Below are 11462 nucleotides of genomic sequence, written 5' to 3' on the forward strand. Positions count from 1 at the left end.
AAACTCTGTCTCAAAAAACAAACAAAAAATACTTGACTGAGCATGGTGGCTCACGCCTGTAATCCCAGCACTTTGGGAGGCCGAGGCAGGTGGATGATCTGAGGTCAGGAGTTGGAGACCAGCCTGACCAACATGGCGAAACCTCCTCTCTGCTAAGAATGCAAAAATTAGCTGGGCATGGTGGCAGGCACCTGTAATCCCAGCTCCTCAGCAGGCTGAGGCAGGAGAATCACTTGAACCTGGGAGGCAGAGGTTGCGGTGAGCTGAGATTATGCCATTGCACTCCAGCCTGGGCGACAAGAGGGAAACTCTGTCTCAAAAACAAAACAAAACAAAAAACCCCACACATTTAATGGGCCGAGCACAGTGACTCACACCTGTAATCCCAGCACTTTGGGAGGCCAAGGTAAGTGGGTCACTTGAGGTCAGGAGTTTGGGAGCAGCCTGGACAACATGGTGAAACACTGTCTCTACTAAAAATACAAACATTAGTTAGACGTGGTGGTGCACGCCTGTAATCCCAGCTACTCGGGAGGCTAAGGCGAGAGAATTGCTTGAACCCGGGAGGCAGAGGTTGCAGTGAACCGAGATCACGCCACTGCACTCCAGCCTGGGTGACAGAGCAAGACTCTGTTTCAAAAAAACAAAAACAAAAAAACTCTTATAATGTTAATACAGTCTTAGACTTAATTGTCCCAACTTTGACTGTGAAACTGTGATATGGTTACAGTTTACAGCCTCTAGAGATGTTCTAAGATTGCTCCCATCCATCTGCTCTCCAATAAAAGCATTAAGCAAACTACAATACAGTGAAGTGTTAGTGAATTTGTTATATGCTCTCTTTAATTAGGTTGTTTCTTTTAGCAGGTATACTTATCAACTTCATTCTCCCTTCACAGAGTTAAAGCGCTCTCTTTGAGAACAAGGCCTTAGCTATACTAAGGGAAAACAGGTTTTTTATTGAGTAAGAAAGCTTTAGTTATTTTGTTCTAATCCTTGGCTACTTTGGTTTTGTCTGCTGTTTAGTTAAGGAAAGAGAATTCTTTAGCTAAACTTGAGTATTTGAGAGTCTGTAGGTTTTACTTTTCAGGAGACCACAGGTACTTGAGTTACCACCTATATTTTGGATTGGTTTGGTTTCTAAATTTTAACAAACCTTAGATTTTTTAGAAAGTAATCACTCCCGTTGTGATTGCTCAAGAAATATTTCTGGGAAAAGATTTTCTAGGCCAAAATATATTGATATAACTATTTTGTTTCTGAATGCAGAAGCTGTTAGCATACCTTTTAACCAATTATAATAATAATCCAGATAACTCCACTAATGATAATTTAGCTTACTCTTATTAGGGTAGGTTTATATAGAATACCATGGGGTTTTTTTGTCAAATTTTGGGATTACATGGAATGTATTAACATCAATATCCTTGCTTTCCATTTGCTCTTTTTTTTGAAGGGGAGTCTCACAAAGGACAAAATGTTTTTCCTACCTCGGGAAGCACACTGACAACTCCAGAACCTCAAAGACAGCAAGTTGAACCAGCTTTTCAGAGCAGAGGATCTAGATCTCCTGATGCATGCATAGACAAGAATGTGCCTCAGTTACCTCAGGATGAAATGATTGTGTCTGATAAGGAAGAAAGAACGGATGCTGCTCCTAAGTCTGAGCAAGTGGATAGCAGAACATCATCTTCTAAAGCCCCACTATCCAGGTACCATGAAAACATATTTAATAAGTGTTGTGCTCTCTGTCTTAATAAATAAAACCTATACAGAACAGATATATATATCAAGATTAGATCCAGTACTAAAGATGGTGTTTAATAACATATTCCTCCATCAGTAATATAAAGGAAGAAGTTTCAGCCAAGGAAATACAGTAATACTGCAGATACACATTTTGTACAATAAGAGCTTAAATTTAAGTGCTGAAACTTTGTTTTAGATAGAAAATCTTTAGAATGTTTTATACACTTATTTTTTTAGATTGTTCATGGTTATTTTGATCATTACATATTCATTACATTACATATTCTACCATGTGCAGTAGCTACTAATGCACATATATATGGATGCTGACATCATCGAAGTCTCAAATAATGTGTCAGTTTTCTCCCTTGTGACAAACCAAAGAGGAAAACTATGGTTTTCTCTCCATAAGAATAAGTGTTGAAATTTAAGCAAAAGCCAACTTCTCTCACATTTTTCTCATATTCTAGAAGCAATGGTTATCAATAATTATTGGCTGGTCAGCAGCATCCGGAAGATAACGTGGTGTTGCTGAATTGAAGGAGGTGGGGGAACATGCACTAGTCTCCACTAAGGGGAAGGGTTGGGGGAAAGGACACATGTAGCTTAAAAGACATACTTAATAGATCTGTTGTTTTTGTTATCTAAATTATTGAAAATAAAGCTCAGTAGTATCTCTTCTGGCCTTAGAGATGCGCTGAAAATAGAATGAGGCCCAGGTACAGTGGCACATGCCTGTAATCCCAGCTACCCAGGAGGCTGAGGCCGGAGTTTGAGATTGCAGTGAGCTATGATTGTGCCTGTGAATAGCCACTGCACTCCAGCCTGGGCAACATAGCCAGACCAGTCTCTGAAAAAATAAAAAAAAGGCTGGGTGTGGTGGCTTATGCCTGTAATCCCAGCACTTTGGGAGGCTGAGGTGGGCGGATCACCTGAGGTTGGGAGTTCCAGACCAGCCTAACCAACATAGAGAAGCCCCATCTCTACTAAAAATACAAAATTAGCTGGGCATGGTGGCACATGCCTATAATCCCAGCCACTCAGGAGGCTGAGGCAGGAGAATCGTTGAACTCAGGAGGTGGAGGTTGTGGTGAGCCGAGATTGCGCCATTGTACTCCAGCCTGGGTAACAAGAGCGAAACTCCATCTCAAGAAAACAAAAAGAAAGAAAAAATAAATAAAACGAGGGAACCATCATGAGAGCTGGGATTAAAACAGGTTGAGAAACAGTGTTCTAGAACAGAAGTCAGCATTTTTTGTAAAATGGCATTTGTACATATTTTAGGCTTTGTGAGCCATATGGTCTCTGTTAACGGCTATTCAACTCTGCAATTACAGCACAAAAGCAACCACAGACCATATGTAAACAGATGAACATAGCTGTGTTCCAGTAAAACGTACTCACAGAATTGGGTCGGGGACTGCATATGGCCTGTAGAGCATACTATGCTGACCACTGTTCCACAGCTTTGCTACTCAAAGTGTAGTCCTGACAACAGCAGTATGGACATCATTTGAGAACACTTGGTAAATGCAGAACTCAGGCCATGCCCACTACCAACTGTGCGAATCTTCTTTTAATAAGATCACCAAGTGATTTGAATGCCAGAGATGTTCCAGAGACCAGGGTCCTGCTAATTTTGTGCAAGCTGTTCTTGAGTTCCTAGCCTTAAGCGGTCCTCCCACCTTAGCCTTGTGAAGCAGAAGCAGTTATTAAGGATGTGTCTTGGCCGGGCGCAGTGGCTCACGCCTGTAATCCCAGCACTTTGAGAGGCTGAGGTGGGCAGATCACGAGGTCAGGAGTTCGAGACCAGCATGACCAACATGGTGAAACTCCGTCTCTACTACAGCTACTTGGGAGGCTGAGGCAGGAGAATATCTTGGACCCGGGAGGTAGAGGTTGCAGTGAGTCGAGATCGTGTCACTGCACTCCAGCCTGGGTGACAGAGTGAGACTCAAAAAAAAAAAAAAGGAATGTGTCTTCCTGGATATTCTTGAATATCTTTACATTTGTATTTCTAGACCTGGCAGAAGACCCCTGGGATTTTTATCTTTAATATGTTCAAAGAATAGTTTGGAGTCTGACGAACCTATGCAGGTCCATAGTAAGAAACGCCTAAAACCTCTTATACCTGCATTAAGACAGAAATTGAAAAGATCTAATCCATTCAATGAAAGCCAGAAAAAAAATCAAGATTCCTCTGATCCGCTTCCATCTCCAAGTGTTATTAATACTCAATCTAAGAATATTAGCAGCTCAGCAACTCAGGTATGTGATAACTACTGTATTTTATTGTTTGTATGAGATGGGTTGGATATGAGATTCGACTAGGGAAAACATAGTAATTTGTTATTTTTATTTGATGTCAGAAATTATTTTAGGGCAACTCCCATCCTTCTCTCCATCGTGTTCCTCCGTAATGGAAGAAGAAAAGGTGTTGAGTCAGGAAGTTACAGTTAGGTTAGTACAGAGCGGTTGAACTAACCATAAATGGACACTTAATAGCCATTCCTTTAATCTAGAGACCCTTCTGACTTGTGGAAGCAAAAGGAAGCAGTGCTGACACCCACAAGAATTTAAGGAACTGTAAAACTAGAATTTGTTCACATGTTTCATTTCTATGTCTCCTGAAGCTATCCAATGGCAAGTATTGGGATGGAAAAATCTGTAAACCTGTATCAAAGACTTTGTAAAAATATTGGGGTGACTTAAGATCTCAACAAAGAAAAGGCTGGTGAGCATCTATTGAATAGCATGAGCCTTTGAAAGGGGTACTTTTGTAAAGAATATCTTTAAACTTTTTAAAACATTTTGTATTATTTGTTAGAATTATTTTCTGAGATCATAGATTTTATCAGTCTTGCTTATCATGGCCAAAGTTGTGAGTTTTTTTGTTGTTTTGTTTTGAGACAGAGTCTCACTCACTCTGTCACCCAGGCTGTAGTGCAGTAGTGTGATCTTGGCTCACTGCAACCTGCGTCTCCCGGGTTCAAGTGATTCTCCTGTCTCAGCCTCTCAAGTAGCTGAGATTACAGATGCATGCCACAACACCCAGCTAAGTTTTGTATCTTTAGTAGAGACGGGATTTCGCCATGTTGGCCAGGCTGGTCTCAAATGCCTGACCTCAAGCCATCTGCCCGCCTCGTCCTTCCAAAGTGTTGGAATTACAGGCATGAGCCACTGCGCCCGGCCTGTAGTAGGTCTTACTGTATTCAGGGAAAAAGACCCTTTGTGATAAAGACTGCAAATTTTTTTTTCTCTGTATGTCATTTGTCTTTTGATTTTGTGTATGGTGGTTTTTGCCAAGCAGACATTTTTTATTTCTGTTTAGATTAATTTGTCAATGTTTTATAGCTTTCTGCTTTCAGGATAGTTTAAAAAGGTACTCTTCCCAGCTGGGTGCAGTGGCTCATGCCTGTAATCCCAGCACTTTGGGAGGCCAAGGCGGGCGGATCACCTGAGGTGAGGAGTTCGAAACCAGCCTGGCCAACATGGCAAAACTCTGTCTCTATCAAAAATGCAAAATTTAGTCAGGCATAGTGGCATGCGCCTGTAGTCCCAGCTACTCGGGAAGCTGAGCTAAGGGAATTGCTTGAACCCAGGAGTGGGAGGTTGCAGTGAGCTGAGATCATCCCATTGCACTCCAGCCTGGCTTTATCTTGAAATAAATAAATAAATAAATAAATACCCTTCCCCACCTACCTCCGTCTAGAATTATAAAAGTGTTTTTCCATGGCATTTTTTACAGTAGAGTTTTTAAAAAAATACTTTTATATTTAAATCTTTTCATCCATCTAGAATTTGTTTTGGTAAGCTATAGGTCTGACTTTTTCCCCCCTGAGATGGTTATATAGTTGTCCAACATCATTTATTTAATAATACAATAACTGTTTCTGATATAGCACTTTTATCAGATGCTAAGTTTCTATATATATTGGGGTTATTTCTAGTCTATTTTTTAGTCAATAGATTTTCTAGTCAATAGATCTATCTATTTATCTATTGATAAATCTGTCATTCCCGTGCCAATACCGTGCTGTCTTAATTTGTTTATAGATTTGTAAGTATGCTAATTTCTGATAAGGTATCTTTGATATGTTATCTTTAGGTGCTGTTTTGTTTCATGGGTCTATTATTATTATTATTTTTTAATGTGACAGAGTCTCACTCTGTCGCGCAGGCTGTAGTGCAGTGGCCAGATCTCAGCTCACTGCAAGCTCCGCCTCCCGGGTTTACGCCATTCTCCTGCCTCAGCCTCCCAAGTAGCTGGGACTACAGGCACCCGCCACCTCGCCTGGCTAGTTTTTTGTATTTTTTAGTAGAGACGGGGTTTCACCATGTTAGCCAGGATGGTCTCGATCTCCTGACCTCGTGATCCGCCCGTCTCGGCCTCCCAAAGTGCTAAGATTACAGGCTTGAGCCACCGCGCCTAGCCGGGTCTGTCTATTCTTATGCAACTAATTGAAGTATTTTTACTTTAATAATTTAGTGACAGATTTAACTGTATTTTTCTTTATTAAAATTGTTCATGGAAATTAAGATGAAGTAATGGACTATGGGTACACTATGATTTACCTAATTATATCTAGTGTGGTATATTTAGTTGCTTCCAATTTTATTATTATAACTAATGCTACAAAGGTTATCTTAGTCATAAAACTCTTAACTACATTTAGGATTATTTACTCAATGTAACAGCATAGAAATGAAATTTTTGGGTCAGTGATTGTCAACATATTTAAAGCTCAGTATTTATTGCCACATTGCTTTCCAAACAGATCGTATCAATTTAGACTGCTATACACACACACACACACACATATATATGTAAATGTATTACAGTTTTATTTTACTTTATTTTTATTACCTTTTTAGGTTTCTTGTGATCAGCCCTTACTGAAAGAAGGACATAAAAGTGCCCAAAAGCGGGCCCTTCAAGGGGAGCCAACCACAGTCTCTGAATATTTCTTCAATGATATCTTCATTGAAGTGGATGAAACAGAATAAAACAGTCTTTTGTCTTTTTCTTTTTTAAATTAGGTCTAGGATTTCCAGAGTCAATTACATCAACAAAACAGTATTTAGAGCAAAATATCACTGTCTATTTTTCTTTAGGTTGATTTTGAATATTTAATGAGCTTGATTTGAAGCTTTTATAATCAGTGGAAAACATTTCTGAGGTTCCTCTCATTCTGATTGATTTAGCGTTTTGCAAATAGCAAGCAATTAAGACTGCTTTCTCAGACAGATGTTGTTTACATTTTGACTCTTCCTGTGCTAAGCACACATGGACATTTGGGAATGTTGTGGATATATGTCTCTGTATGAATTGCAGTGCAGATAGATTTGGGGGTTAATTGTATCGTATTTAACATTTAGCTTCTTTTGTGAAGATTTTTTATTTTTAGGGGGAGACGATGAAGGATGAAGCCTTTTCCGTTGCTTCTATGTACAGTCATGTATCGCATAATAATGTTTAAGTCAACGATGGACCACATATATGACAGTGGTCCCATATAATTAAAATGGAGATAAAAAATTCCTATCAACTAGTGACATTATAGCCATCATAACACAGTACGTTGCTTTTTTATGTTTAGATACACAAATACTACTATTGTGTTACAACTGCCTACAGTGTTCAGCATAGTAACACATTGTAGAGGTTTGTAGCCTAGGATCTCTAAGATATACCACATAGCCTTCTGTCTGTAGGGTGTGTCGCAGTCTGTACCATCTCAGTGTTTGTAAGTAAACTCTGTGTTTTTCCACACAAGATCACCTAACAAGGCATTTCTTAGAACATACAGTTAAGGGACACGTGACTATATGTGAAAACAAATTGTCAAACTTCACTTTAGTATGGTAAATGTTAAAGAACTTTTCTATTATCAGCTGTTTGTCTGACTAAAAAATACATATTTTTCTAATTCATGGTGATGTAACATTAGTCCTCATTGAAAAACTAGTATTTAAACATAATTATTTATAAAGATGACACATCAAAGAGCTTATTTATTTTTAAATTTTTTATTTAAAAGGATATTCAGTTTTAGCTATTTTCACCCCTCAGATTGTAGATAAGGAAGGCATTAACAAATTTATGTTTGTCTCCTTTTTCTCTTTAATTTTGAAGATATTTGAAATGCTATAACTAAAAATGTTTGGTGTATATGTTTTGAATACCTTTGTTCCCTCAGTTTAGTATATTGACTTTGTACTGTGAATTTTTCTGTTTTTCTTCTTTCTTGGATAATCTCAGGATTTTCATGAGGGTAGGGGGAACTCAACTTTGTTTATTAGACAAAATTTCCATACAAAGTTCAATCTCCTTGATACACACACAGACATATATTAGTTTTTAAAAAGCCAACTTCTTCATAGTTTTTTCTTGATTCTCAAGGAACACTTAGATCTTTAAGCGTGGAACATAATAGTGATGTTAAAAACAGAGAAAATAAGACTTTATAAACTTAATGATTATCATCAATATGAATTTAAGATTTGTTTTAATTTCAAGATTTAATGATTTACATATGTAATAATTCTGTTACCTACCCAAGCAGATCTGTAGTAGTTCCAATTAGACTTCTCAAACAGCAAATTTATCCTGATTTTATTTGAAAAGCCTCTTGGAATGATAATATAGTAGCTCAGGAACTGGAAACTTTCTGCAAACTATTTTGGGTTTGCAGGCCAGATGGTCTCTGTGGCAGCTACTCAGCTCTGCAATTTCAGTGTGAAAGAAGCCATAGACAGTACTTGAATGAAGGACTGTGGCTGGATTGGCCTTTTAGTTTGACCCCTGCATTAGGCCCCAAATTTTCTTACCCTGAGGTGCTGATATCTGTATGTATGAGTTATTTGTCACTAAAGTTATGAGTTGTGCCTAAAAGTTAAAACTGTTGATTGTATTATATAATGATCAGTATTTCAATTGGGAAGATATTTTAGAGTCTAGATAATTATGTTTGTATATTGAAAAAATGGTGGCCAGTTTTTAAGTTCCTTAATAGAAGAGAATTATGTCTCAGCAGGTATAACAGTAATGCTAATTTATTGAAACTACTGCTGTTAGAGCACTTCTTATTCATTGTCTTTTAGTAAAATTTATGGCATAACATTTTGTCAGAGAGGAGGCTATATAATTTGGAGTGGAAATTGTAAGTAGGCATTTATTTCATGATTGATATGTCACAGAAATTATGGTAGTAAATCACATTGCTATTTTAATACCCTGTTTAGGTAAGTTTTTAAAACTCATATTCTGAAAAGATTTCATTCTCTTAGTGTTAGTTTGGGAGTTAGATTGCCATGATTAAACTATTATTTATCCTTGTGTAATATAATTTTTAACCTTAGCATCTATCTCTTTTTAATCTATAATCTAGTTTTATGGAAGATGGAATTTCTTACTATATAAAGAATACAAAGACTCATTGTATTAGAGAATCAAGTCAGCCAGCTAAATTATCCTACTGTTACATCCTTAAACCTGATTTTGGAAAAGAGAAAGTTAATCAGTGTATTTACCTTACATGGTGGAAAGAACTATGTTAGGTCTGATTCATGTAAAGAAGATGTTGCAAAGAATTTATTTCACAAATCTTAAAGGAGATGTGAGTAAAAGTTTTTATCTTTTCTTGACTTTTTCTCCTGAACACTTATGTCTTAGCAAGTGGTCAGCATGAGGGTTTGAACGCCTAATTGTTGGTAAATGGTTGAGGCATGACAAAAATACTAATATCCACTGTTTATCATCATGTTATTTGAAACAAAAGTGACCATGTATACTATCTTGCTTGAAGAAGTCTTTGACAGAAAAAGCAATATCATGTCATTTATAAATTTTCTTGTTCTAAAGAAAGCAGTTGTATATATATAAATTATGTAAATAAAAGTTATTTTATACCATTTCTGTTGTGTCTTTTTAAGATGACTAAATAAAGAATTGGCTGGGTATCATGGCTTACACCTGTAATCCCAGCACTTTGGGAGGCCGAGGTAGGAGGATCACTTGAGCCCAGGAGTTCAAGACCAGCCTGGGCAACATAATGAGACCTCATCTCTACAAAAAAATTAAAAATCAGCCAACTGTGGTGGGGTGTGCTTTTGGTCCCAGTTACTCAGGAGGCTGGCATGAGAAGATCGCTTGAGCCCAGGAGGAGGTTGAGGCTGCCGTGAGCTGTGATTGCCCCATCACACTCCAGCCTAGATGACAGAAGACGAGCCTGTCTTCGTGGGGAGGAGAACAGTTTTTGACAGGTGTGCATATCCGTAATTTCAAAGCTGTAGGAGTCTGCAATGTGATTGTCCTAATAGTATTTGGAAGAGACTTCACACAGCATCTCTGTTTGCTGCAGCATCGCATCCTGAATCTGCTGGAGAGTCCTGTCTTACATTGGGTTTCACTAACAATCGGCAGTGTTATGGGTTACCCAGGAAATCGGTTGGGGTGGTATTCCCAAATATATTTTATCTCAAATTCAAAGGGCCTCTTCGAACATTGTTGCTTCTGTCGTCATGATGGCCAGTGCAAGGTGCAGAATCTTGTCTCCCTCTCCCTACTGCCTTTGTTTAAGAGACGGGGACTCACTTTGTCGCCCAGCCTGGAGTGTGGTGGTGTGATCATAGCTCACTGCAGCCTCGAACTTCTGGGTGCAAGCAATCCTCCCAGACAGGTGAGCCATCATGCCTTGGTAGCTTGTTTCTTCCCTTTAAAAATAGATCCCATGTCCTCAGACCACTAGACCCTTAGGAGATTCGCCTATGTGACAGGCTCCTGAACTTTAGCAGGATTTACCTCCCAACCTCTTATATACATATGTCTTCCTAAGACATCTAACTGCTTGCTAAGTCCTGCATTCCAGCTCCAGTTAGCATAATGTTATCCATGTCACATTTCATTTTTTGTCAAAAATCAAGAAAATACAAGTCTCTCCAGATATTTTCTGAAAGAAAATGAGGGTATTCATATCACTTTGAAGTAAGTAAAATCAGTTGTCCCTGCCACATAGAAATGCAGGTTCTTTTAATTTTTCTTACCGGAATGGAAAAGGTTGCATTTTTTTCATGCCACTGGCTTTATTCCAGGTATTAGGAGTTGTGTTGATTTGGTCTAATAAAGGTACCAATCTTGAACTGCAGCTGTGATTGACATCATCATTTGTTAAATCTGTGATAACTTAGTGTCATTCCCCAAGACCAGTGGTTCCCAAACTTTATTGCACGTCAGACTCGCCTGGGAAGCTTTAAAAAGTTTCTATGTCAGAGTTCTATCCCCTATTGTTAATCAGTGTCTGGGTGCAGTGGCTCATGCCTGTTATCCCAGCATTTTGGGAGGCTGAGGCGAGACATAGCGAGACCTCATCTCTACAAACAAAACAAAAACTAGCAGAGCATGGTGGTGTGTGTCTGTGGTCCCAGCTACTGGAGAGGCTGAGGCAGGAAGATTGCTTGAGCCCAGGAGCTCAGGGTTGCAGTGAGGTATGATCACGCCAGCCTGGGTCACAGAGTGAGATGCTGTTGCTAAAAAACATTAAAAATACAATAGAAGAAAAGATCTATCAAAGGCAGATCAGTAAGCAAGGTCTTTGTGGGGCAGTTGTCGACCTCACCAAGACATCTGAACATAATCGGTTTTCAGTAGAAGAACTTAAAAATTTGTTCACATTACATGAAAGTTCAGATTGTGTTACTCATGACCTGCTTGA

The 11462-nt window shown here is 38.6% G+C and overlaps 1 protein-coding gene across 8 annotated transcripts in view; it reads left to right on the forward strand.

Annotated features, from left to right (window-relative positions):
- BDP1 (B double prime 1, subunit of RNA polymerase III transcription initiation factor IIIB) overlaps positions 1-9665 on the forward strand; it is a 118024-nt gene extending 108359 nt beyond the window's left edge. For 5 of the 8 annotated variants that reach the window (XM_010380258.2, XM_030927307.1, XM_010380252.2 and 2 more), the window contains 3 exons: positions 1457-1712; positions 3771-4017; positions 6625-9665. In XM_010380258.2, coding sequence (XP_010378560.2) covers positions 1457-1712; positions 3771-4017; positions 6625-6756 — 635 coding nt within the window. In that variant the 3' untranslated portion in view covers positions 6757-9665. Of the gene's footprint in view, positions 1-1456; positions 1713-3770; positions 4018-4271; positions 4484-6624 lie in introns of all 8 variants that reach the window. The other 3 variants (XR_004056349.1, XR_004056350.1, XM_030927308.1) reach the window with 3 other exon arrangements.
- The last annotated feature ends 1797 nt before the right edge of the window (positions 9666-11462 follow it).

Source organism: Rhinopithecus roxellana, chromosome 3 (genome assembly GCF_007565055.1).
Source record: "Rhinopithecus roxellana isolate Shanxi Qingling chromosome 3, ASM756505v1, whole genome shotgun sequence".
NCBI lineage: Eukaryota > Metazoa > Chordata > Mammalia > Primates > Cercopithecidae > Rhinopithecus > Rhinopithecus roxellana.